The sequence below is a fragment of the Heteronotia binoei genome, chromosome 2, assembly GCF_032191835.1.
Source record: "Heteronotia binoei isolate CCM8104 ecotype False Entrance Well chromosome 2, APGP_CSIRO_Hbin_v1, whole genome shotgun sequence".
Classification (NCBI taxonomy): domain Eukaryota; kingdom Metazoa; phylum Chordata; class Lepidosauria; order Squamata; family Gekkonidae; genus Heteronotia; species Heteronotia binoei.
Window position 1 is genome coordinate 194,723,564 of NC_083224.1, and position 27,799 is coordinate 194,751,362.

Consider the following 27,799-nt stretch of genomic DNA (forward strand, 5'->3'; position numbering starts at 1 on the left):
GAAGGTCCCAGGTTCAATCCCCAGCATCTCCAACTAAAAAGGGTCCAGGCAGTAGGTGATGGAGATGGAGGGACGGTGGCTCAGTGGTAGAGCATCTGCTTGGGAAGCAGAAGGTCCCAGGTTCAATCCCCAGCATCGCCAACTAAAAAGGGTCCAGGCAGTAGGTGATGGAGATGGAGGGACGGTGGCTCAGTGGTAGAGCATCTGCTTGGGAAGCAGAAGGTCCCAGGTTCAATCCCCAGCATCTCCAACTAAAAAGGGTCCAGGCAGTAGGTGATGGAGATGGAGGGACGGTGGCTCAGTGGTAGAGCATCTGCTTGGGAAGCAGAAGGTCCCAGGTTCAATCCCCAGCATCGCCAACTAAAAAGGGTCCAGGCAGTAGGTGATGGAGATGGAGGGACGGTGGCTCAGTGGTAGAGCATCTGCTTGGGAAGCAGAAGGTCCCAGGTTCAATCCCCGGCATCTCCAACTAAAAAGGGTCCAGGCAAATAGGTGTGAAAAACCTCAGCTTGAGACCCTGGAGAGCCGCTGCCAGTCTGAGTAGACAATACTGACTTTGATGGACCAAGGGTCTGATTCAGTATAAGGCAGCTTCATATGTTCATAAGTTCCACAATGTCCTTAAAAAAATGAAAGGCAAAGGTAGTCCCTTGTGCAAGCACCAGTTCTTTCTGACTCTGGGGTGACGTTGGTTTCTCAACGTTTTCACGGCAGACTTTTTACGGGGTGGTTTGCCATTGCCTTCCCCAGTCCTCTATGCTTTCCCCCCCCAGCAAGCTGGACACTCCTTTTAATGAGCTTGGAAGGATGGAAGGCTGAGTCAACCTTGAGCAGGCTACCTGAACCCAGTTTCCACCGGGATCGAACTCAGGTCGTAAGCAAGGTCCCCTCTAAGCTGCAAAGTCTTGTGAGCAAAAATTCTACTTTGTGAGCTACTGGCCTTAAAGTTGCGAGCTGCCGCCTAAATTAGTGTGCTCTGGGGTCATCCTTCCTGAGCTTAAACAAAAATGTGTGAGCTGGAGGCTAGAAATCTGCGAGCTAGCTCATGCTAACTCAGAGAGAACACTGGTCGTAAGCAGAGTTTAGGAGTGCAGTACTGCAGCTTTACCACTCTGCGCCACGGGGCTCTCTCCGCCATGTCCTTACCCCTTGCCAATCCTAAACTTTTCCTCATTCTGAATCCAGTTCTATCAGGGGTAGGAGCAGAGCCGGATTAACAATTAGACCAAATAGGCACTGGCCTATGGACTTGCATGCCTTTAAGGGCCCCGGGCCAACTTTACCCCTTGGTTTCCCCCCTGCTTGCAGCCTTTCCAGCCGGCACACACAGCTAGCAACTGAGCTGCTCTTTGCCCAATTTGCCTGGTGAGGCTGCTGCCGGCGTCGTCACCAAGTTTGCCTCTCTCTGCTTTTCCCCCGCAGCTTGGTTAAAGGGGCTTTGGAGAAGGGGCCTGCAGGCTGCAGTGGAGGCCGTGGGCCGTGCGCTCCGACTCTGTGATAATTTGCGAGGGGGCCCCCATATTTCGACTGCCTAGGGGCCTCCACAGGGTTTAATCCACGGGGTGAGGGGAAGGTTCAAAAGACGCATGTTGTATATGTGCTTTGAATTGTATCTATAAGCTGGAGTTCTTGCCCGGCTCACCGGGGCCTGAAGGACAGAGCTTAGGGGATTCGGGAACAAGAGGCAGCAGAATCCAAATCCAGAGCCCTGCTTAGGGTTGCCAATCCCCAGGTGGGAGCAGGGGATCCCCTGGTTTGGAGGCCCTCCCCCTGCTTCAGGGTCGTCAGAAAGCGGGGGGGAGGGGAGGGAAATGTCTGCTGGGAACTCTGTTATTTCCTATGGAGATTTATTCCCATAGAAAATCATGGAGAATTGATCCACGGGTATCTGCAGCTGTGGGGGGGCTGTTTTTTTGGGTAGAGGCACCAAATTTTCAGTATAGCATCTAGTACCTCTCCCCAAAATATCCTCCAAGTTTCAAAATGATTGGACCAGGGGGTCCAATTCTATGAACCCTAAAAGAAGGTGCCCCTATCCTTCATGATTTCCTATGGAAGGAAGGAATTGAAAAGGTGTGCCGTCCCTTTAAATGTGAGGGCCAGAACTCCCTTTGGAGTTCAATTATGCTTGTCACAGCCTTGATCTTGGCTCCACCCCTAATGTCTCCTGGCTCCACCCCCAAAGTCTCCTGGCTCCACCCCCGAAGTCCCCAGATATTTCTTGAATTGGACTTGGCAACCCTAGCCCTGCTCCAATCAAGAGCCCCCGACTGGTTCGAATGGTCCAGTCACAGGCAGGGCGAGGACTTTGGGTATGTATATATAGGGGGGCCCTGCGGCCCTAGTTTGCAGTCTTCGTCGGCAGCGCTATACCATGCTATATTCAATAAATGATCACTGCCACCTCGCCTCATTAATGTATAGAACCCACTATATTATAACGCACTTTTTACATTTTTTCTGCAACAAATAGGTGCGCTGATAAGCAATCTTCCCCCCCCCCCTTACCTTCTTTTTTAATTAGGAAAAAGCAGTCTCCGTGGACCCCCTCCTCCTTAACCTGGAAGGGGAGGGGCACGCAGGCAGATTCCTATCTTGCTTGGGGAAGCGGCCCCTTTCCCATGGGGCTCGACAGAGAGTCAACCTCGCAGCTTTCGGAAAGCCGGACTGCGCTCTTTCCTTCCGCGTGCAAAGGGAAAAGGCAAGAAGAACAACTCCCCAAAGAGGCAGCATCTTACCAGGGAACTGGAACACCAGGGGAGCCGTTTGGTAAGCCTGGGGACTCTGAGTGAGGTAGGAAAAAAAGCAGTAGAGAACTACGCTGAGGGCGACGGCCAAGACGGAGAAGACGGTCCAGAATTTGACTTCCAGAATGATCTACCGGGGAAGAAGAGCATAGAAGAACCATGAACAGGTCTGCCAATCCTCAGTTGGGTAAACTAGGAAAAATAACACCATTCTGTTGTTTGGAGAACGGTTCTCCAAAATTTTGGGTTATGACTTTAAAAAAACTGCAGAGACTTTCTTGCTTGGATTACAATTAGAAAAATTTCCAAAGGAAGACAGGACATTAATTTGGTACTTGCTCTCAGCTGCTAGGACATTGTATGCGCAGCTGTGGAAACAAGAAAAAAGACCAGAGAAATGGGACTGGATTATGAAAGTTTTATCGTGGAGTGAGATGGACAAACTAACTAGAACTCTAAGAGACTATGATCTAGATATATTCAAAAAGGAGTGGAAGAAATTTAAAGGATATATGGAGAAAGAGTGGAATGTAAAAAGACATTGGACAATTTTTTAGTATTGATGAGGGAAAAAAAATATTGAACTTTGATCAGTTACTGGTACCTTTAGTATTGAACTTAAATATATAACTTCGGGGAAGTCAAACAAGGGAGGGAGGGGGGATTGAAATATCATATGGGTTAGTACAGGAAATTTATAATTAAGTTTTGTAACCATATGTTATCAATAAATTGTTAAAACACGAGAACAGTTCGTGCAAACAAGAATGAAAGCTTTCCAAGTGAGCTGCTGCCTTAGCATGGGTTCCTGATAAAGATACAGGCGGCCAGCGGAAGTGGCGGATGAAACACGAACAGAACCTTGGACTCGTGTAGCCGTATCTGTTGGGTGGAGGACTGCTACTTCTACATCATTTGAACATATGGTCTTCCAGCAAGGAAGTTTGCAGGCAGCAGGATATATTACCAATCAATCACAGCTAGGCTTGCCAATCCCCAGGTCCCAGCGGGGGTTCTTCCGCTTTCGCAGGCTCCTTCCCGCCCCCAGTCAGCTGGCCGGTGGAGGAAAGCCCGGCCCCCAGAGGACCATGTGTCTTTCCACCTCTGGAGGCTTCAGTCTCCGATTGAAAGGCTTCCTCTTGGGATGGGGTGTCTGTGTTACTTTGAAGAAGTTGGCAGCAACTCGTGAGTAGAGAGGCCAATCCCTCGCTTCAGAGTAATTAGAAACTGGGGGGGGGGGGGAACGTCTGCTGAGCACTTCATAATTCCCTATGTGGAGATCGATTCTCATAGGGTATAATGGGGAATTGATCTGGAGGCTTCGGGGGCTCTGGGGGAGCTGTTTTTTGGGATAGAGGCACCAAATTTTCAGTATAGTATCTAGTGCCTCTCCCCAAAGTACCCCCCAAGTTTCAAAACGATTGGACCAGGGGGTCCAATTCTATGAGGCCCAAAAGAAGGTGCCCCTATCCTTCATTATTTCCTATGGAAGGAAAACATTTAAAAAGGTGTGCTGTCCCTTTAAATATGATGGCCACAATTTCCTTGGAGTTTAATGATGCTTGTCACATCCTTGTTCCTGGCTCCGCCCCCAATGTCTCCTGGCTCCACCCCCAAAGTCCCCAGATATTTCTTGAATTGGACTTGGCAACCCTAATCACAGCATTGAGATAATTTCTTTGGAACTAGAGAAATAATAGCTGAATTTTGAGCTTTGTTGAGCCATTTCGATTTGTGTTTGACGATTACCTTTGTTTAGTTCCAATGAATTGGCTTTATAAAGTGTTTGTGTGCATTTTCTTCAAAGGTTGTTAATTTCACAGTCTTATTTTCCTAGTTTACCTAAACTGTACACTGTGGTTTCCTGTTTGCTCTAATCCCCAGGTGGGGGCAGGGGAACACCCGCTTTGGAGGCCCTCCCCCCGCTTCAGGGTCATCAGAAAGCTGGGGGGGAGGGAGGAATTGCTGCTGGGCACCCCATTATACCCTATGGTGATCAATTCCTATAGGGTATAATGGAGAATCGACCCATACGTATCTGGGGCTCCAGAGGAGCTGTTTTTGAGACAGAAGCCCCAAAATTTACAGCATAGCATCCATAACCTCTCCTCGAAACATGCCCCAAGTATCAAGAATATTTGACCAGGGGGGTTCAGTTCTATGAGCCCCCAAAGCAGGTGCCCCCACCCTCCCATTATTTCCTATGGAAGGCATTTAAAAGGCGTGCGGTCCCTTTAAATGTGATGGCCTTTTGTGCTCTTGACCAGGCGAGGGCAGAAGCTGACTTTCAAGGGTGAGCAGATACAATTTTCTGAGGAACTGAGGTCCGGCAATGGCTAACAGCCACAGTGACTCAGTGGAGCCTCCATGTTTAGAGGTGGGGACCCTCTGAAAACCAGTGACCAAGGAGATCTTTTATGGACATATGAAGCTGCCTTATACTGAATCAGACCTTTGGTCTATCAAAGTCAGTATTGTCTTCTCAGACTGGCAGCGGCTCTCCAGGGTCTCAAGCTGAGGTTTTTCACACCCATTTGCCTGGACCCTTTTTTGGAGATGCCGGGGATTGAACCTGGGACCTTCTGCTTACCAAGCAGATGCTCTACCACTGAGCCACCATCCCTCCCCTGCCTGTAGACCTGCGGCTAGCCACTGTGTGAAAGAGGGTGCTGAACAGGGTTGCCCAGGTGGGGGCAGGATATCCCCCAGTTGAGGCCCTCCCCCCACTTCAGGGTCATCAGAAAGTGCGGGGGGGGATATCTGCTTGGCACTCCATTATTCCCTATGGAGACCGATTCCTATAGGGTATAATGGAGAATTGATCTGCTGGTATCTGAGGCTCGGGGGGGGGGGAATGTTTTTTGAAATAGAGGTACCAAATTTGCAGCATAGCATCCGATGCCTCTACTCAAAAAACCCTCCAAGTTTCAAAAAGATTGGACCAAAGGGTCCAATTCTATGAGCCCCGAAAGAAGGTGCCCCTATCCTTCATTATTTCCAATGGAGGTATTTAAAAGGTGTGCAGTCCCTTTAAATGTGATGGCCGGAACTCCCTTTGGAGTTCAATTATGCTTGTCACACCCTTGCTCCTGGCTCCACCCCCAAAGTCTCCTGGCTCCAACCCCAAAGTCCCCAGATGTTTCTTGAATTGGACTTGGCAACCCTAGTGCTGATTTAGAGAAACAACTGTATTATCAGCGTCAAGTTAGGGATCCCAGTAATCAGGGGACAAGGGAGGTATGGTGGTGGGAGAAAGTATTGGAAGGGAAGAAGACAGAGATATGGATATGCTTGGTCTCCTTCCAACCATTCCTTTCCAAGACACACTGGTGTGAGGACTTGGAAACTTAATCCTTAGAATCGTAGAGTTGAGAGGGACCTCCAGGTCATCTAGTCCAACCCCTTCACAATGCAGGAACTTCTCAAATACTTCCCCCCCCACACACACCCAGTGTCACTAGGTGTGTGTGTGTGAGGGAGGGCAGGCTTGTTCAATCACACAGGAACTACAAAGCAAAGCCAGGGTTGCCACTAAAATTTTATTTTTCATTTCCCTGACGTTCCCTGACTTTCCCTGACCAACATTTGTCAATTTCCCTGACCACCACTCAAATATAACCAAAAGTTAAAAAATTAATAGGTCATGTTGCATTAATGCAAGGCTTAATGAAATGTTCCAAGCGACAACTACACAAGTCTCAACTGCAAAAATATTTGTCAAAGTAAGAGATTGCTTAATATCAGCTTCTTCCAACATTAACTGCAGCAACATCTGTTCTGCAATTGCACCAAAAATTACACCAAGAAACAAACTTCAATTCAAGTAAACTCTGAATGCTAACAAGTAGGAACTTTCCAAAGCTGGGAGAGTTTCACTTTCACTTTCTAGTTCCAGAAAGTGTAATGAGCAGATCAACAGCAAGAAAGGAGGTGCAGTTTCTGCAATCTAGAGAAGCAGACAACCCTCATTTGCGTCTTTATGCATGGGAAAAGTCAGGAAAGAAGGTGAAAGAGCTGGTACTCTGTAAACTCCAGCAGGAACAACATTTACTTTGCATGGTGTAGAGTAGAAAGTGCTAGTTGTCTGTGAAATCCAACAGCGGCAAAACTCATTTGAAACTCTGTGCTGGGTTTAGCAGGAGGTAAAACATCCATTCAATACACAAGCTTGACCCAAAAACATGCTTATCTTATAAGTTAAATGCAGTACTAGCAGGTAAGGATGAAAACAGATGTTTAAAGTTTGTATACTGCTAAACATTTAAACTAGCCTTGCTTTGCAAATGCTACAGGCAGACCTTGGAAATCATGCAGGGACAGAGCTCAACAAACGCATTAGGCTGGTTGCTGGGAGTGGAGCTAAGAAAAAGGTGGAACTGGAAAAGGGCATCATTCCGTTTTACTTGTATTCTGCTACTTCTGTATTCCAGTTGCCACAAGAACAGATCATGCTCTTGCAGCAGCAGGTCAAAAATCCACTGCTTGCATTTATTTTAATCACAATTTCCCTGACTTTCCCTTACCAATTTTCATTTCCTTGACTTTCCAGAAAGTGGCAACGTGAAAGCCTCTATTTTCTCCACTGGCTGACCAGCACATGAAGCAAACTTGTTTACAAAAGATCGCAATGCCCAGCCATTTCAGGTTTCCCCCTGGGTCTTAGGCTCAAAGCACTGACCATGAGATTTCTATAATGAAGGTCAATAAATCAAAAGTAGGTTTACAACTAAGTCACACACCTGAACAGCATACTCAAGACACAGACGTTGCCTCCAGATTTTGATGCAATAATTCAAAGCAAGAGGTGTCAAAGCAAGATCCAGTTTGGTGTAGTGGTTAAGTGAGCGGACTCTTATCTGGGAGAACCAGGTTTGATTCCCCACTCCTCCACTTGCACCTGCTAGCATGGTCTTGGGTCAGCCATAGCTCTGGCAGAGGTTGTCCTTGAAAGGGCAGCTGCTGTGAGAGTCCTCTCCAGCCCCACCCACCTCACAGGGTGTCTGTTGTGGGGGAGGAAGAGAAAGGAAATTGTAGGCCACTCTGAGACTATGTCCTTGAAAGGGCAGCTTCTGGGAGAGCCCTCTCCAGCCCCACCCACCTCACAGGGTGTCTGTTGTGGGGGAGGAAGGGCAAGGAGATTGTAGGCTGCTCTGAGACTCTGTCCTTGAAAGGGCAGCTTCTGGGAGAGCCCTTTCCAGCCCCACCCACCTCACAGGGTGTCTGTTGTGGGGGGCGGGGAAGGGAAAGGAGATTGTGAACCGCTCTGAGACTCTTTGGAGTGGAGGGCGGGATATAAATCCAATATCTTATCATCTTCTTCTTCTTCTTCAGTTATAAGAAACTGTTAAATAAGCAAAATATTGCAAAAATGCTAATCTTTTAATCACACTTTAAGTTTTAAAAGATTTGGGGGGACCTGGGAGGAAGTTTAAAAATATATATATTTGTTTGTCTGTGTCCTTTATAAAGTTTATATCTCTGCTACCTGCCATTACATTTAATGACACACACGGCCTGGCCCAACAAGGTCTCGTTTATGTCGGATCCGGCCCTCATAACAAATGAGTTCTAACCACTGCACCACGCTATGTTACCCAAGTAGTCCACATCCTCCACACAGGAAAACAAAGTTTTTCAAAAACCGAGATAGATTTCATGGAATTCATGTTTTCATCAAAGTGTTCAAATCTGAATATAATTTGAAATCATCCATGTGGCCCAAGTAGGAATACCTGATCCACTCCTGTGAACCCCAGTTTTCTGGGGCAGCGCCTGCGTAAAAGCAGTGCTTGTGGTATCACTTCCGGGTGATGGCCCAGAAGTAATGCCAGAACATGCATGACACTCTAGGTATTTCCTGAATCTCTATGGTAAAGACCACAGAGTTCAGGAAAAATTCCCAGAGCTTCGCAGACACGGTGACATCACTTCATTCCCTCCCCATATTTTCCCTGCCTTCCAATGGATTCAGCGGGGGCAACTGAGGGTAGGGGCAACAGTTCACCCACTGCTCTGGCCCCCCTTCCCAAGATTTACCTCCACCGTGACGGTCAATATTGCCGAGGTTGCTATGATCATGGCAAAGGACTGGTAATCCCCAATGATCCTGGTGCCGGCTTTGTCTTCGCAGGCCCAGAGTGCGATGTAGAAGTTGACCAGGGAAGCAAAAGAGCCCTGGATGAAGGAAAGGCCGAAGGTCCGGAAGTTGAAGAGCAGGTCTTTCTGACCTGCCTTGTAAAGCTCAGGGAACTTCAAGCTTTTCTTGGCGCTCACATCCTAAGGGTGGTGAAAGAGAAAGGGGGAGAAGATGCTCAGGTATCAGAGAGGCGGGAGGGAACACCAAGCCCTGCCTGGAGAAGTGGGCGTCCCTGTTGCTGCTGCCCCCTGCAGGCGAAGGTGAGTAAAGCAAAGCCACAATCCCAACTGGCCCTGTCTTTTGGTAGCTGTCCCTGATAAATCTTTGACCCTGTTTTGCTCTCTGGCACGCACATGCTGAAGTTTCCCTTCTCAGGTTTGGGTTCTCTCCTGCCTTCAGTGGCAGAGGGCCCACAACTGACTAAAAGGTCCTGGTCCACCAGCTCCCAGAAATCAAGGCGTCAGCAAAGAATGGGACCACAAAGGTAAACAGAATTGTAGAATAACGGCACTCTCGCTCCGTGTAGAAAAAAGTATTCGATATAATCCAAAATGTATGTCTTCTATAATTTCTTAAACAATACAGAGGTACAGACCAAAAACCATTTTGTGCACGACATTCCAGAGGTTTCTGGATGACGCTTCTGTCCTGGACCCATGTCAGTCGGGCTTCCGGCCGGGCCATGGGACGGAGACGGTGCTGGTCGCCTTGGTGGATGACCTCCAACGGCAACTGGACCGAGGCGGCGTTGCAGTGCTGATGTTGTTAGATCTGTCGGCTGCATTCGATACAGTCGACCATCGGCTACTAACGCGCCGCCTCGCCAACATTGGGGTTGAGGGGTCGGCCTTGCAATGGCTTTCCTCCTTTCTCCTAGGTCGGGGACAGAGTGTGGCTATTGGGGGGGAACGGTCCCGGAGGCGCACACTGGATTGCGGGGTGCCTCAGGGAGCAGTTCTCTCCCCGATGTTGTTCAACATCTATATGCGCCCCCTCGCCCAGATTGCCCGGCGGTTTGGGCTGGGTTGCCATCAATATGCAGATGACACCCAGCTCTATCTACTAATGGACGGCTGGCCCGACTCCGCACCAGGGAATCTCGACCGGGCTTTACAGGCTGTTGCGACATGGCTCAGGCTGAGTGGGCTGAAACTGAACCCAGCGAAGACAGAGGTCCTTTGCGTGGGTCGCGGCGCTCTGGGAAGGGAAATAGCTTTCCCGGCCTTCGATGGTGCGCTATTGAAAGCAGCGCGCCAGGTAAAGAGCCTGGGTGTTTTACTGGAGCCTTCACTATCAATGGAGGCCCAGATAGCAGCCACTGCCAAGTCAGCATTCTTCCATCTGAAGCGGGCAAGGCAGTTGGCCCCTTTCCTCGAGCGCCGGGACCTCGCAACAGTGATCCACGCAACGGTCACCTCAAGACTAGACTACTGTAATGCCCTCTACTTGGGGCTACCTCTGTGCCGGACTCGGAGACTGCAGCTAGTGCAGAACGCGGCAGCCAGGCTGTTGCTGGGACTCCCAAAACGGGAGCATATACAGCCGGGGCTGCGTGAACTGCACTGGCTGCCGATTGTATACCGAGTCCAGTACAAAGTGTTGGTCGTTACCTTTAAAGCCTTATATGGCCGAGGACCTGCCTACCTGAGGGACCGTCTTTCCCCATACGAACCCCAGAGAGCACTGAGGTCAGTCGGGAAAAATCTAATGACCATCCCCGGGCCGAAGGAGATTAAATATCAGAGCACCAGAGCACGGGCATTCTCGATTGCGGCTCCTACTCTGTGGAACCGACTCCCCGAGGAGGTGCGGGCCTTGCGGAACCTTGAGCAGTTCCGCAGGGCCTGCAAGACCGTCCTTTTCAAATTTGCACATCCGGACTGTTAGGAAGATCAGAAATTAAGGAGCCGCCAACGCGGTTGAAGAACTATACCGCAGAATAACTGTATTTATTGAACTGGTTTTTAATGTTATTAAGTTTATTGTTGATGTTTTATATTGTTAAACTTAAAGGTTTTATTATTATTATTGTATGTTTTTATAAAATGTTGTTAGCCGCCCTGAGCCTGCTGAGGTGGGGAGGGCGGGATAGAAATAAAATTTATTATTATTATTATTATTATTATTATTATTCCCACTGTCCAAAACACAAAATAATTAAAGTTCAACGAATCATTAAAAAAACCCGGTCCAATTTCGTTTAGGAAAAACCCTTCTTCAGGGGACCGTCTTGTATATTTATGGGTTCAGTAGTGTTGTGGTCTTGCAGTCCAAGGGACTCTCAAGAGTCTTCTCCAGCATCACAGCTCGAAAGCATCTCTTCTTCTGCGCTCGGCCTTCCTTATGGTCCAGCTCTCACAGTTGTAATGTATGGCTGTGAGAACTGGACCATAAGGCTGAGTGCAGAAGAATAGATGCTTTTGAGATGTGGTGCTGGAGAAGACTCTTGAGAATCCCTTGGACTGCAAGAAGATCAAATCCGTTACTCCTAAGGGAGATCAACCCAGACTGTTCACTGGAAGGTCAGATGCTGAAGCTGAAGCTCAAATACTTTGGCCACCCAATGAGAAGGGAGCACTCCCTGGAGAAGACTCTTGAGAATCCCTTGGACTGCAGGAAGATCAAATCCATCACTCCTAAGGGAGATCAACCCAGACTGTTCCCTGGAAGGTCAGATGCTGAAGCTGAAGCTCAAATACTTTGGCCACCCAATGAGAAGGGAGCACTCCCTGGAGAAGACTCTTGAGAATCCCTTGGACTGCAAGAAGATCAAATCCGTCACTCCTAAGGGAAATCAACCCAGACTGTTCCCTGGAAGGTCAGATGCTGAAGCTGAAGCTCCAGTACTTTGGCCACCCAATGAGAAGGGAGCACTCCCTGGAGAAGACCCTGATGCTGGGAAAGACAGAAGGCAAAAGAAGAAGGGGACGGCAAAAGAGGAGATGGCTGGACAGCATTACTGATGTAACAAACACGAATCTGAGCAGACTTCGGAGGATGGTGGAAGACAGGAGGGCCTGGCGTGACTTCGTCCAGGGGGTCGCAAAGAGTCAAACTCGACTGTGCGACTGGACAACAACAAAAGTGTTGTAGCGCCATGTTTTATATCTTGGCCTTCCAAATTAATATTTTATATGAAGTCTCTTATTGGAACACCACGGCCAGTCTCTACACTGCAGCATTTGATAGCGTTCTTTAATGATTCGTTGGACTTTAATTATTTTGGGTTTGGGACAGTAGGAGCGTTGTGCACAAGATGCTTTTTTGTCTGTACCACTGCATTGTTTAAGAAATTATAGAAGATATACATTTTGGATTATACTGAATACTTTTTTCTACGTGGAGTGAGAGTGTCGTCATTCTACAGCCCAGAAATCAAGAAACAGGAGTTCAGAGGGTGAAGAAAAACTTGCTTTGACATCTGTTCAGCAGGTGAAGAAGAACTTGCATCTGACATCTGTAATCCATCCCCGGACCAAGGGAGGCCAGATTATGCTCTGCACGGGTGAAGGCCTTTTCTGTGGCAGCCCCTAATTTATGGAACGCCCATCCAGAGGCCACGAGAGCCCTGCGGGATCTCTCCCAATTCCGCAGGGCCCGTAAAAACCGACCTTTTCCGGCAGGCCTACAGTAACTAATGCGGGAGGAGCTGCCGCTGTTATGCCGCTGAATACTACCATCCATCTATAAGACAGCTAACGGAGCAATTACAGAGAATTAAGAACTAAAATGAAGCTGGTCCGCCTGTGTGGGAAATTCTCTAGCACCATTTTGAAGTTTAAATTATAAATTGCTGATATGTGTTTCGATTTTGTAATTGTAAGGTCACTGTTATTGCTGCATGATGACGGTGAGCCGCCCAGAGTCCGCGTGTGGAGTGGGCGGCATATAAATTTTAATTAATTCATTAATCAATTAATGCAGGGACCGGTCGCTGGCTGGGCGTCCTCCTCGTTCACCCTCTGATGTTTCTGATCATCTGAGAGGAGTAGGGTTTCCAAGTCCAATTCAAGAAATATCTGGGGACTTTGGGGGTGGAGCCAGGAGACTTTGGGGGTGGAGCCAGGAGACTTTGGGGGTGGAGTCAAGATCAAGGGTGTGACAAGCATCATTGAACTCCAAAGGGAGTTCTGGCCCTCACATTTAAAGGGACCGCACACCTTTTCAATGCCTTCCTTCCATAGGAAATAATGAAGGATAGGGGCACCTTCTTTTGGGGCTCATAGAATTGGACCCCTTGGTCCAATTGTTTTGAAACTTGGGGGATATTTTGGGGAGAGGCACTAGATACTGTACTGAAAATTTGGTGCCTCTACCTCGAAAAAAAGCCCCCCCCCCAGATACCCACAGATCAATTCTCCATTATTTTCTATGGGAATACATCTCCATAGGGAATAACAGAGTTCCCAGCAGACATTTCCCTCCCCTCCCCCCGCTTTCTGATGACCCTGAAGCAGGGGGAGAGTCTCCAAACCAGGGGATCCCCTGCCCCCACCTGGGGATTGGCAACCCTAGCGAGGAGGGTGCCTAGCCGGCACACAGTCTCTGTGGGGGGGGGGGCAGGGGACAGCAAGGGGGTGGAGGTGGGGAGGCGGCGAGTGTGGGGGGGGAGGCAGCTAGGTGGCAAGCCTGCCTGGGGTGCCCCACACCCTAGGGCTGGCCTTGGGTGAGGGCATGAGGGGTGTGATTTAGCTGTGTCATCCCATCACTCCTGCGGCAAATCCAGATCTGACGTACGTTCGCTCTAGAACTCTCTGGAAACTAGGGTTTTCAACGCCTGGCTGAGAAATACCTTGAGATTTGAGGGGTGGAGCCTAAGGAAGGCGGAGTTTGGGGAGGGGAGGGACTTTAACAGGGTGCAAAGCCATAGTTCCCCCCCTTCCAAAGCAGCCATTTTCTCCAAGTGAACAGACCTCTGTTCCCTGGAGATCAGTTGTAACCCCAGGAGTTCTCCAGCCACCACCCAGAGATTGGTAACCCTACTGGAAACTGCGTGGTCGACGTCAGGGGTGGAATTCTAGCAGGAGCTCCTTTGAATATTAGGCCATGGCCCCCTGATGTAGCCAATCCTTTAAGAGATGACAAAGCTCTTTTTTGTAAGCTCTTGGAGGATTGGTTACAGCAGGGAGGTGTGGCCTAATATGCAAAGGCGCTCCTGTTAAATTCCACCCCTGCCTAAAAGTGATTTGGCCCTAAAAGGCCTCTCTGGAGGGGGCTGACCTGGAGCAAGAAAGTTCCCTTCTTCCCCACCGTGCCATTTCCTCTGGGAAGCTTTTTAACAAAGTCGAGGCCAATATCGTACCAGTCGCATCAACTTTGCCCTTACTCATGTTTTAATTAACTCAAGAAGTTCCCCCCACCCCGCACAGATCCATCCATCTCTCTCATTTTTATTCTGCCGTCTAAGGAGCCTGGAGTGGCATGAATCGTTCACCTCACGACGCCCCTGTGGGGTAACTCTGTGAGAGGGAAATGGGAGAAAGAATTTCTGCCTCCACCCACAAGAGCCCAACTGCCTACTTTTTATTCTACCTGCCCTCTAAGAAGCCCAGAGCGCCATAAAGCATTCTCCTCACGACACCCCCGCAAGCTGTTAGTGAGAGCAACAGGTTCAAGTACACCCAGGTTTGCAGTGGTGAGCAGAGTGGTAAAACTGCAGTACTGCAGTCTGAACTCTCTGCTCACGTCACGACCTGAGTTCGATCCTAGGGAAGCTGGTTTCAGGTAGCCGGCTCAGGTTGACTCAGCCTTCCATCCTTCCGAGGTCGGTCAAATGAGTACCCAGCTTGCTGGGGGGAAAGTTTAGATGACTGGGGAAGACAAGGGCAAACCACCCCATAAAAAGTCTGCCGTGAAAACGTGAAAGCAACGTCACCCCAGAGTCAGAAACGACTGGTGCTTGCACAGGGGACTACCTTTGCCTTTTACTCCCTGTTCAACACCCTCACTGCTAACTAACCCCACACCAGCTGTGGAAAACTAATCCCACAGGAGAAGGGATTAGGAGAAGGGGTTTCAGTATAAAGTCAAAGCAGATAGAATACCACCAGAACCTAAGGTTGCCAAGTCCAACCCCAGAAATATCTGGGAACTTTGGGGGTGGAGCCAGGAGACTTTGGGGGTGGAGCCAGGAGACACTGGGGTGAAGCTAGGGGGGAGGGGGGGAAACAGCGCCAGGGAGCGTGGCGAGCCGCCTCGTCTCGGAGCGGGGCGACGCCGCTGCCGCCTCTTCTCCACTCGCCGTGGCTGCTCCTCAGAGATGGGCTCAGCCTGGGCCCATCTCGGAGGAGCAGCTGCGGTGGGCGGGGAGGGGGCGGCAGCGGTGCGGCAGCCTTGCCCGCTCCGGGATGGGGCGGCTCGCCATGCTTCCCGGCGCCGTTTCCCCCCTCCCCCCGCTTCCGTTTTTTTTGGGGAGCGGGGGAAGAGGGTGGAAATTCTGGGGTCCCCCGCCAGGGCGCGAGGGTTGGGAAGCCTACCAGAACCCAATGATTCTGTTTTAGCTTTGAGCTTTGAGCCAGTGTAAGAAATGATTGAAATCGGGTTCCATTTCAACAGCCTGATTAACTGAAGGCCAGTATGGACACGTCTTGAAATCTAGAGGAGACGTCTTGTGAAGGCTGCAACGATTTCCTGACCCCCTCCATGGGAAAAATTTTGCAAGAAGTTGTGGATTGCATTGTAAACTTTGTTTGTTGGAGGAAGGATTTCTGAAAATCCCTCTGTTGGAGAGCATTGGAACTGTTTCTTAATAATTTGTACATTTCTCTGGAGGGAAGGCATTGGAAATTGATATTGATAGTTGTATACACTGGTTTAAAGTTGTATACAGCGGTCATTTTGTAGAAAAACAGGTGGTGGAGCTCATCCAGGGATTGTTATGCAGCTGCACATACTGTTCAATGGACAAGGAGGCGGAACTCTCAGAAGGAGGAGGAGGAACTCTCAGAAAGGTTCAGGAGCTGTGCTCCTGTGAGCTCCCACTGAATCTGAGGCCTGGTTGTATATAGGATAAATCATACATAAGTAGGGTTGCCAATCCCCAGGTGGGGGCAGGGGATCCCCCAGTTTGGAGACCCTCCCCCCGCTTCAGTGTCATCAGAAAGCGGGGGGAGGGGAGGGGAGGGAAATGTCTTCTGGGAACTCTATTATTCCCTATGAAGATTTATTCCCATAGAAAATCATGGAGAATTGATCCGTAGGTATCTGGGGCTCTGGGGGGGGCCCTGTTTTTGGGGGTAGAGGCACCAAAATTTCAGTATAGCATCTAGTTTCTCTCCTCAAAATACCCCCCCCCCCCCAAGTTTCAAAAAGATTGGACCAGGGGGTCCAATTCTATGAGCCCCAAAAGAAGGTGCCCCTATCCTTCATTATTTCCTATGGAAGAAAGGCATTGAAAAGGTGTGCCGTCTCTTTAAATGTGATGGCTGGAACTCCCTTGGAGTTCATTTATGCTTGTCACAGCCTTGATCTTGGCTCCACCCCTAATGTCTCCTGTCTCCACCCCCAAAGTCTCCTGGCTCCAGCCCCAAAGTCCCCAGATATTTCTTGAATTGGACTTGGCGACCCTATACATAAGGACTGAAGTATAATTGTTTTTCAGTGGTATTCTATCTGCGTGGAAAACTAATCCAGCATGTTGGGGGCCAACATGGTCTCCAGAAACATGGAATGTTTTTTTGGGCAGGGGGAGACCAGGGGTGTCCTCAACACACACCTCTCCTTGTTTTCAGCTGCTGGACGCCTGAGGCCTTACCTGTTCAAGCATCCCCATGCAGAGCACCGGGTAAGAAGTGTAGAAGACGTTATAAAAAGCCAGGAACCAGCCTTCCAACAGCGGCTGAAAGGAAAGAGAGAATAAAGGGAGGCAATTGAGAAGAAGAGATCGGATTTATACCCCACTATTCACGTGGAGTCTCAGAGCAACTTGCATCTCCTTCCCTTCCCCTCTCCACAACAGACACCACTAAAACCACTTTCCTGGGGGGGGGGGGGACGGAAAAAAACTGGGGGATATTCCAAGCTTCAAATTTTTGGAAATTTTACATCTCCAGCTATCCCCCACTGAACTGGCCATCGTTTATTTCTTTCACGTGACCGGGACTTTTTTTGTGGCAGGAACTCCTTTGCCTATTAGGCCACACAACCCTAATGTAACCAATCCTCCAAGAGCTTACAGTAGGCCTGTACGAAGAGCCCTGTAAGCTCTTGGAGGATTGGCTACATTAGTGATTTGAATCAGGGGCTTCCTGGTTTGCAGCTTACGTGCTAAAACACGAAGCTACACAGGCTCAGAGCTGAACGGCAGAATCAAAAGACCTTGACCGATTTCACACTCACCTTACGCTAGGGTTGCCAATCCCCAGGTAGGGGCAGGGGATCCCCCGGTTTGGAGGCCCTCCCCCCCCCCCGCTTGAGAAGACAATCGTGAGAGCAGCGTAAGGTGAGTGAGAAATCGGTCCTAAACTGTAAACATTTTTTGTAAAAATCCTCAAAGAGTCACCTGGGCAGTGAAGCCAGTATAGAAAGCAAACCAGATCTGCACCATCATGCCAGCAAACGTCTTGTAGAAGAAATAGCGGAGGAACTTGCAAACCCGCAGGTAAGACCATCTGCCGTGGACGAAGAGGAGCCGTTGCAGGTAGCGGAACTGCGCCAGGGCGTAGTCGCTGCATTGGACCGCCTGCATGCCTTCTTGCCCGCTGATCCCCACCCCGATGTCGGCGGCTGGAGAGACAAAGAAGAAAAAGAAGAAGAAGAAGAAAATGATGATGATCCTTGTGTTGGAAAAAGTGTAATAAAAAAGGGTCTTATATACATTGCTGGTTACTTTGGTTCTTTTGGTCCTTAGTAATTCAAAAAATTAAGCTGATTACCGGCTGGACTATAGCAGCAACTCCAGAAATGAACATAAGAACATAAGAGAAGCCATGCTGGATCAGGCCAATGGCCCATCCAGTCCAACACTCTGTGTCACATAAGAACATAAGAGAAGCCATGCTGGATCAGGCCAATGGCCCATCCAGTCCAACATTCTGTGCCACACAGAGGCAAAATACATACACACACACACACACACACACATATATATACACACTGTGGCTAATAGCCACTGATGGACCTCTGCTCTATAGTTTTATCTAACTCCCTCTTGAAGCTGGCTATACCTGTAGCCGCCACCACCTCCTGTGGCAGTGAATTCCACATGTTAATCACCCACGAGTTCTTGTATTGTGAGAAAGGGAGAAAAGTACTTCTTTCTCTACTTTCTCCATCCCACGCATTATCTTGTAAACCTCTATCATGTCACCCCGCAGTCGACGCAGTTGGGTGGGGCCTGGAATTCACGACCCAGAACTCTCCACAAACTGTTTTCCTTCGCAAGAAGTCTATGACGTTCCACCACTCATCACACATTAGATGGCAGGCGGGCATGAAGGGAATGTACCAGTCCATCCCCACTAATAGAACAAATAGATGCAGTACCCAAACGGTAGAACTCCCTACCTAGAGATATTCGTCTGTCCCCTTCTATCACTGTCTTCCGCTAGTGGGTGAAAGTCTTTTTGTTACATCAAGCATTCCGTCTACGACCACCCCTTCCTGCCCTACATTTCCTTACTTTATGTGTGTTTATGTCAGTAAACAAGAGAACCCTAAAGATTAACAAAATCAATGCACTTCTCAATATTATCGTTGTGTTCAGGACTTTTATGGTAGCAGGAACTCCTTTGCATATTAGGCCACAAACCCTTGATGTAGCCAATCCTCCTGGAGCTTACAGCAGGCCCTGTACGAAGAGCCCTGTAAAGGATTCTAGCAGGACCTCATTTACATATTAGGCCACACACCCCTGATGCAGCCACTCCTCCTGGAGCTTCCAGTAGGCCCTGTACGAAGAGCCCTGTAAGGGATTCTAGCAGGACCTCCTTTGCATATTAGGCCACATACCCCTGATGTAGCCAATCCTCCTGGAGCTTACAGTAGGCCCTGTACGAAGAGCCCTGTAAGGGATTCTAGCAGGACCTCCTTTGCATATTAGGCCACATACCCCTGATGTAGCCAATCCTCCTGGAGCTTCCAGTAGGCCCTGTACGAAGAGCCCTGTAAGGGATTCTAGCAGGACCTCCTTTGCATATTAGGCCACATACCCCTGATGTAGCCAATCCTCCTGGAGCTTCCAGTAGGCCCTGTACGAAGAGCCCTGTAAGGGATTCTAGCAGGACCTCCTTTGCATATTAGGCCACATACCCCTGATGTAGCCAATCCTCCTGGAGCTTACAGTAGGCCCTGTATGAAGAGCCCTGTAAGGGATTCTAGCAGGACCTCCTTTGCATATTAGGCCACATACCCCTGATGTAGCCAATCCTCCTGGAGCTTCCAGTAGGCCCTGTACGAAGAGCCCTGTAAGGGATTCTAGCAGGACCTCCTTTGCCTATTAGGCCACACCCCCCTGATGCAGCCACTCCTCCTGGAGCTCTCAGTAGGCCCTATACGAAGAGCCCTGTAAGGGATTCTAGCAGGACCTCCTTTGCATATTAGGCCACATACCCCTGATGTAGCCAATCCTCCTGGAGCTTACAGTAGGCCCTGTACAAAGAGCCCTGTAAGGAATTCTAGCAGGATCTCCTTTGCCTATTAGGCCCCACCCCCCTGATGTAGCCAATCCTCCTGGAATTTACAGTAGGCTCTGTGCGAAGAGCCCTGTAAGCTCTTGGAGGATTGGCTACGTTAGAGTTGTGTGACCTAATATGCAAAGGAGCTCCTGCTACAAAAAAAAGGTGTGGTTGTGCTCGTTTTGTGTAAAAGGCTTTTAATCTACAAATGGGGTCAAAATGGTGAAAAAGTGGGGGCAGGGGATAGGTTGGGAACACCAAGCATAAAAATGGACAAGAATGAATGAAGACCCAAAGTCATGAAAAGTGGCAGATAGATACATCTTTAAGCAGGCTTCAGGTATTTTAAAGGTAAAGGTAGTCCTCTGTGCAACCACCACAGTGGTTTCTGACTCTGGGGTGACGTCGCATCACGACGTTTTCACGGCAGACTTTTTACGGGGTGGTTTGCCATTGCCTTCCCCAGTCCTCTACACTTCCGCCCCAGCAAGCTGGGTTCTCCTTTGACCGACCTCGGAAGGATGGAAGGCTGAGTCAACCTCGAGCTGGCTACCTGAACCCAGCTTCCGCCGGGATCGAACTCAGGTCGTGAGCAGACAGCTCAGACTGCAGTACTGCAGCTTTACCACTCTGCGCCAGGTATTTTACAAAAGTATAAATTGGCCTACTTCCCTTTCAACCCGAGCAAGCGTGGTGGAATTAGGTGCCTAGCAACCAGCAGAGGAGTTGTGGGAGAGGCTAAGGCGGGCCGCGGTACTATGTGTAGTGCTACGTCACTGCTGACAAAAAAAACCTGGAAGCTGCGAAGAGTAGCTCTAGGAATAGCTGTAGGAATCACCAGAAACTCTATGACAAAACCATATTGTTTCTGGTGATTCCTAGAGCTACCTCCTGTCGCCTCCCGTCAGAACGTGAGGCAATTTACTCTTGCTGCGGCGTGGAATGGCAGCAGATAAGGAGACCAGCCCTCGACGGGCTCTAGACCCACTTTTTATCATGTTGACATCGTTGGCCCCATCCCCGATGGCCAGAGCAATGGCATTCTTGTGTCTCTTGACCATCTGGACAACGAGGGCCTTCTGCTTGGGCGTCACTCGGCAGCAGATGACAGCCTGGCAGGCCGTGGCGAGTTCCACAAAGGCTTCTTCCACCGCGTTCCTGTCGTCCACGTTGGCCTTCGCCCGGCAGCCACAAAACCGTTCCCAAGCGCTTTGCTTCTTCTTCCCCTGCTCGTCCCCTGCAGCATGAAGGATTTTGTCCTGTGAAGAAATCACACATTAAAGAAGAAGACTGCAAGTTTATACCCCACCCTTCTCTCTGAATCAGAGACTCAGAGCAGCTTACAATCTCCTGTATCTTCTCCCCCTACAACAGACACCCTGTGAGGCAAGTGCGGCTGAGAGGGCTCTCCCAGGAGCTGCCCTTTCAAGGACAGAGTCTCAAAGCGGCCTACAATCTCCTTTCCCCTCCTCCCCCACAACAGACACCCTGTGAGGTGCGTGGGGTTGAGAGGACTCTCACAGCAGCTGCCCTTTCAAGGACAGAGTCTCAGAGCAGCCTACAATCTCCTATACCTTTCTCCCCCACAACAGACACCCTGTGAGGTGGAGGGGGATGAGAGGACTCTCCCAGAAGCTGCCCTTTCAAGGACAGAGTCTCAGAGCGGCCTACAATCTCCTTTATCCTCCTCCCCCACAACAGACATCCTGTGAGGTGGGTGGGGCTGAGAGAGCTCTCCCAGAAGCTGCCCTTTCAAGGACAGAGTCTCAGAGCGGCCTACAATTTCCTATTCCTTCCTCCCCCACAACAGACATTCTGTGAGGTGGGTGGGGCTAAGAGAGCTCTCCCAGAAGCTGCCCTTTCAAGGACAGAGTCTCAGAGTGGTCTACAATCTCCTTTCCCTTCCTCCCCCACAACAGACACCCTGTGAGGCGGGTGGGGCTGAGAGAGCTCTCCCAGAAGCTGCCCTTTCAAGGACAGAGTCTCAGAGCAGCCTACAATCTCCTTTCCCTTCCTCCTCCACAACAGACACCCTATGAGGTGGGTGAGGCTGAGAGAGCTCTCCCAGAAGCTGCCCTTTCAAGGACAGAGTCTCACAGTGGCCTACAATCTCCTTTATCCTCCTCCCCCACAACAGACACCCTGTGAGGTGGGTGGGGCTGAGAGAGTTCTTACAGTAGCTGGCCTTTCAAGGACAACTCCTGCAAGAGCTATGGCTGACCCAAGGCCATTCCAGCAGCTGCAAGTGGAGGAGTGGGGAATCAAACCTGGTTCTCCCAGATAAGAGTCCGCGCACTTAAGCACTACACCAAATTGGCTCTCTACACCAAAACTACATTCAAACTGGCCCTGTTTTTAGTGGAGCGGGGGGGGGGGGCAGTCCTGATTTTCAGCATTCGAACTTCATAGTCCCAGTGGTACATTTTTAGGGTCCCTCTTTGAAAAAACCACAGATGCTACTTAGTTGTTAAATATGTAGTTCTTCAGCCCTGACTTTTGAGTCTCTAGTGATGCTTCTGTGAATGTAGTGAGCCAACTCCAGCCCCTAGACTCAATTGCTAGTGCTTAATCAACTGAGCAACAGGAGAAAAATGAGGGGAGGCAACAACCCACCCACAATACTCTAGGGCAGGGGTGTCAAACACTCAGCCCTGGGGCCAAATTAGGCCCCCGGAGGACTCCTATCAGGCTCCCGAGCAGCTGGCTGTCATCTGCTTCCTTCTCCCTCTCTCTTGCTTCCTTCTGCATCTCAGCTTGCTTTGCAAGGCTTGCTCAATCGCACAGGAGCTACAGAGCAAAACCTCGATTTTCTCCATTGGTTGAGGCTCCTCCCCCTCCTGGTCGCCTGGGGAGGGAGGGAAAGAGCCAGGGCTTCCTTTGTCCAGTTCCCTGGATCCCAGGGGAGAGATACAAAGAAAGCACCTTTAAGGCCAACAAATGCCTGGCAACATTGGTGGATAAGGACACTATCTTCAGGAGTTAAATAACAGGCAATGAACACGGGTGGCCAAACTTGCTTCATGTAAGAGCCACATAGAATAAGCATCAGAGGTTTGAGAGCCGCAAGACATGAATGTCAGGTGTTTGAGAACTGCAAGGGAGGGAGGGAGGAAAATAGATGGGGAGGGAGAGGTGGAAAGCAAGCAACTTTAACTTTAGATGACTTCTCCAAGATGCCTGCTGGCTTGGCTTGGAGAAGTGATTTAAAGAGACAAATGCCTTCTTCAAGTCAGCCAATGAAGTGGTGGGGGCTTTGAGAGCCACACAATATGTGTGAAAGAGCCACATGTGGCTCCCGAGCCACAGTTTGACCACCCCTGTTCCAGAAGCAGCTAAGAAGAGATTAGCGAGATCAAACAAAAAGATTTGGCACAGGGGTGGCCAAAACCTTGGCTCGAGAGCCACATATGGCTCTTTCATACATATTGTGTGTATATACTTTCAAGCATACATATTGTGTGGCTCCTGAAGCCCCCAACACCCCATTGGCTGGCTTAGAGAAAGCAGTTGTCTCTTTACATCACTTCTCCAAGCCAAGCCAGCCAGCAGCTTGGAGGATGCATTTAAAGTTAAAGTTGCTTTCTTTCTACCTCTCCTCCTCCCCCCATCTGTTTTCCTTCATTCTTTCAGCTCTCAAACATGTGGCGTTCATGCCTTGCGGCTCTCAAACGTCTGACATTTCTTCTATGTGGCTCTTACATTAAGCAAGTTTGGCCACCCCTTTGGCACAATGGCCAGACACCTGACAAGACCCACCTCTGTTTGCATCTCTCCACCGCCACCCCAGTTCCCAATAACTGATATGAAGAAGAAGAAGAAGAAGAAGATATTGGATTTATATCCCGCCCTCCACTCCGAAGAGTCTCAGAGCGTTTCACAATCTCCTTTACCTTCCTCCCCCACAACAGACACCCTGTGAGGTAGATGAAGATACTGGATTTATATCCCGCCCTCCACTCCGAAGAGTCTCAGAGCGGCTCACAATCTCCTTTCCCTCCCACCTCCCCCCACAACAGACACCCTGTGAGGTAGATGAAGATACTGGATTTATATCCCGCCCTCCACTCCAAAGAATCTCAGAGCGGCTCACAATCTCCTTTCCCTCCCCCCTCCCCCCACAACAGACACCCTGTGAGGTAGATGAAGATACTGGATTTATATCCTGCCCTCCACTCCGAAGAGTCTCAGAGCGGCTCACTTCCTGCGTGCATGGGAAGTGATGTCAGCAGGGGTGGAATTCTAGCAGGAGCTCCTTTACCTATTAGGCCACACCCCTCGGTTAGCTATGGCTAACCCAAGGCCATTCCAGCAGGTGCAAGTGGAGGAGTGGGGAATCCAACCCGGTTCTCCCAGATAAGAGTCCGCACACTTAACCACTACACCAAACTGGCTCTCCATTTAGCAATAACAGTGTACTGACTCCAAAAGACCACCATACATCCCCCCCCCCTGCTTTAAAGTACTCTAAGCCAGTGGCTCTGGTCACAGCTTGAGGCGGGGGGTTCCGCAAGCTGGACAAAGTCGTAATTTCTTCCCTCTTTCCGAAGCTACTGCCCGTAAGAATGCCAGGCTAGCAGCTTTTAAGCCACACACACACACACACACACAAAAAACCTTCTTGCGCCCTGTCTTACTGCCAACCACAGTGGCTTGCAAACATTGGAGAGTATTCACACCAGCCGCAGCTGGCCCGGAGACGCCTTTGCTGGAAAGCTTGGCCACCCTGGGCAATGAATTTATTCTCACTTAAAGAATCCGCATTGGCAACGTGAGGTGCGGCAGAAAAAGAAAAATCCATCTTACTAAGAAGTCACCGGAGACCACCAAAGCTGTCTTGTCACAAGCGAAGGATGCCTTGAAATTCAGGGGCGAGTCACAGCCAAACAAGGCTTCCCCACTGCTGGTCAAACTGCTGATGTTATTGCTAGAAGATTTGAGGATTTCACTGCAAGAGACATTCAGAAGAACAGGGGGGGCATAAGAGCATAAGAGAAGCCATGTTGGATCAGGCCAATGGACCATCCAGTCCAACACTCTGTGTCACATAAGAACATAAGAGAAGCCATGTTGGATCAGGCCAATGGCCCATCCAGTCCAACACTCTGTGTCACAGAAGAACATAAGAGAAGCCATGTTGGATCAGGCCAATGGCCCATCCAGTCCAACACTCTGTGTCACATAAGAACATAAGAGGAGCCATGTTGGATCAGGCCAATGGCCCATCCAGTCCAACACTCTGTGTCACATAAGAACATAAGAGAAGCCATGTTGGATCAGGCCAATGGCCCATCCAGTCCAACACTCTGTGTCACATAAGAACATAAGAGAAGCCATGTTGGATCAGGCCAATGGACCATCCAGTCCAACGCTCTGTGTCACACAGTGCCCAAAAACCCAGGTGCCATCAGGAGGGCCAGGACACCAGAAGCCCTCCCACTGTGCCCCCCCCAAGCACCAAGAATACAGAGCATCACTGTCCCAGACATAAGAACATAAGAGAAGCCATGTTGGATCAGGCCAATGGCCCATCCAGTCCAACACTCTGGTCACACAGTGGCCAAACCCCCCCCCAGGTGCCATCAGGAGGTCCATCAGTGGGGCCAGGACACTAGAAGCCCTCCCACTGTTGCCCCTCCCAAGCACCAAGAATACAGAGCATCACTGTCCCAGACATAAGAACATAATAGAAGCCATGTTGGATCAGGCCAATGGCCCATCCAGTCCAACACTCTGGTCACACAGTGGCCAAAAAAAACCCCAGGTGCCATCAGGAGGTCCATCAGTGGGGCCAGGACACTAGAAGCCCTCCCACTGTTGCCCCTCCCAAGCACCAAGAATACAGAGCATCACTGTCCCAGACATAAGAACATAAGAGAAGCCATGTTGGATCAGGCCAATGGCCCATCCAGTCCAACACTCTGGTCACACAGTGGCCAAAAAAAACCCCAGGTGCCATCAGGAGGTCCATCAGTGGGGCCAGGACACTAGAAGCCCTCCCACTGTTGCGCCTCCCAAGCACCAAGAATACAGAGCATCACTGTCCCAGACATAAGAACATAAGAGAAGCCATGTTGGATCAGGCCAATGGCCCATCCAGTCCAACACTCTGGTCACACAGTGGCCAAAAAAAAACCCCCAGGTGCCATCAGGAGGTCCATCAGTGGGGCCAGGACACTAGAAGCTCTCCCACTGTTGCCCCTCCCAAGCACCAAGAATACAGAGCATCACTGTCCCGGACAGAGAGTTTCATTTATACACTGTGGCTAAGAGCCACTGATGGACCTCTGCTCCATATGTTGATCCAATCCCCTCTTGAAGCTGGCTATGCTGGCAGCTGTCACCACCAGCTTCTATGTGTTCAGTGAATTCTATGTGTAAATCAACCTTTGGGTGAAGAAGTTCTTCCTTTTATCCTTTCTAACCTGACTGCTCTTGAACCCACAGACTGACCAGGGAGGGAGGGGTTTGGGAAGGGGAGGGACTTCTGTGGGGAATAACGGACCAGAGTTCACATTAGGGATGGGCATGAACCAGCTCACAAACAAAGCTTTGTGATGAATTTTGGCCAGTTCGTGGTACATGAAGAGATGTTTGCAAACTTGAAGAGCTGCCACAAACTTCCATGGAATTTAAGATGGTTCGTGGCGGCTCGTGAAGAGCAGAAATTGAATTTAAATGGCAACAAGCCATTTAAACCCCTGCTTTCTGCTCCTCACAAAAGCAGCTGAGAGGCAAGGAGCAGAAAGCAGGGGTTTAACTGAGAGGCAAGGAGCAGAAAGCAGGAGTATAAATGGCTCTGAACCATTTAAACCCCTGCTTTCTGCTCCCCACTGCCCAGCTGTTTGGTATAAACAGCAAAAAGCCACTGGGAACAGAAAGCAGGGGACACGAACTGATACGAATCGGTCCAGTTCATGAACCAACCTCCTGGTTCATATCAGTTTGCAGTTCGGCTTTTGGTTTAGCAACAAACTGAACCACAAAAATGCAGTTCTTGGCCATCCCTAGTTCACATTTCCAAGTAGCCACTTTCTGCAGCAATTTTGATCTCAGTTGTATAGAGATCGGTTGTAATTGCAGGAGATCTCCGGGCCCCACCTGGAAGCTGAGCTCCAAGCTGAGCTGCCGGGACAATATGGAACATTTGGCAATGGAAGGTCAAGCAGGAACCCAGGGGGCCAAGCCTTCATTCCCTCAACCCCCCCTCCTCCATACCAGATCTCGGTCTCCCCCAGGATGGTCATGTCGTCCGACAGGAGGTGGCTCGCAAAGCCTATATTCACCGCCGTCTCTGAAACCACAAAGCAGATCCAAGATGGGAGTGGGAGGACCAGAGAATGAGCGAAAACAGCCTGGCAGCCTCCACCCCCGGACCATCTGGTCAGATAAACCAAGAAAGGCTTTCAGTCTTGCCTCAGGTTGGCATTCACATCACCTACAATCCAATTCTGATTTTTTTAAACTGGAGACCCCAAGAATCGAACCTGGGACCTCGTGTGTGCCGAGAAGAAGAAGGTATTGGATCAGGTGATTGTTGCTGATTGGAAATGCCTGTGTTGCTTGGGGCTGACTGCTGCCCCAATCCTCTTTGCATTTGTAAGGCTGCACTTTGCTAGAAGGCTCTTAGCTAGGGGCTCTGAAAGAAGTCCAGGAAGGACCAGGAAGTGAGGGTGAGGAAGCCAGGGCCCTAGTCTCCTTGTGTTCCCAATTAAGCTATTAACTTACTGACCAGATGGAGGCAGCAGGGTTCCGATTTTGTGTGTGAATTTGTGAAAGATTTGAACATTGTGAATATTTTCTACACACATGTTGCAAGGGCCTGGCCGCCTGAAATGGGCTTTACTCTGCTAGCGATCCGTTGGAGCTCTTTTTGGATTTATGATTTGGACTATTTGCACATTGTTGTATATGTGTGCATAAATATGCACATGCGGTATGTAAAATAATGAGGTTGCTGAAATGCGCTTTTTTTCTTGTATGAATTACATTTTGTAATAGTATTTTTCACAGAGTGGTTTGTTTTATTTGGTTGCAACTTCATTTCTCTGTGTAGCCTATTGTGTATCAAATTCCCAGGTGGGGGCAGGGGAACTCCGAGTTTGGAGGCCCTCCTCCTGCTTCAGGGTCATCAGAAAGCGGGTGAAGGGAGGGATGTGTCTGCTGGGTGCTCCATTATTCCCTTTGGAAACCAATTTCCATAGGGTATAATGGAAAATTGATGCGTAAATATCTGGGGCTTTACGGAGGCTGTTTTTTGAGGTAAAGGCACCAAATTTCCAGCATAGCATCTGGTGCCTCTCCTC

The 27,799-nt window shown here is 49.6% G+C and overlaps 1 protein-coding gene across 1 annotated transcript in view; it reads right to left on the bottom strand.

Annotated features, from left to right (window-relative positions):
* ATP8B3 (ATPase phospholipid transporting 8B3) overlaps nt 1-27,799 on the bottom strand; it is an 89,602-nt gene that overhangs the window by 3,832 nt on the left and 57,971 nt on the right. Inside the window, exons 19-25 of the mRNA XM_060233492.1 lie at nt 26,712-26,787; nt 24,300-24,441; nt 20,485-20,755; nt 17,384-17,607; nt 16,637-16,720; nt 8,784-9,023; nt 2,739-2,877 (exon numbers count right to left, since the gene is read on the bottom strand). Of these exons, the coding sequence (XP_060089475.1) occupies nt 2,739-2,877; nt 8,784-9,023; nt 16,637-16,720; nt 17,384-17,607; nt 20,485-20,755; nt 24,300-24,441; nt 26,712-26,787 (1,176 nt within the window). The remainder of the gene's footprint in view (nt 1-2,738; nt 2,878-8,783; nt 9,024-16,636; nt 16,721-17,383; nt 17,608-20,484; nt 20,756-24,299; nt 24,442-26,711; nt 26,788-27,799) is intronic.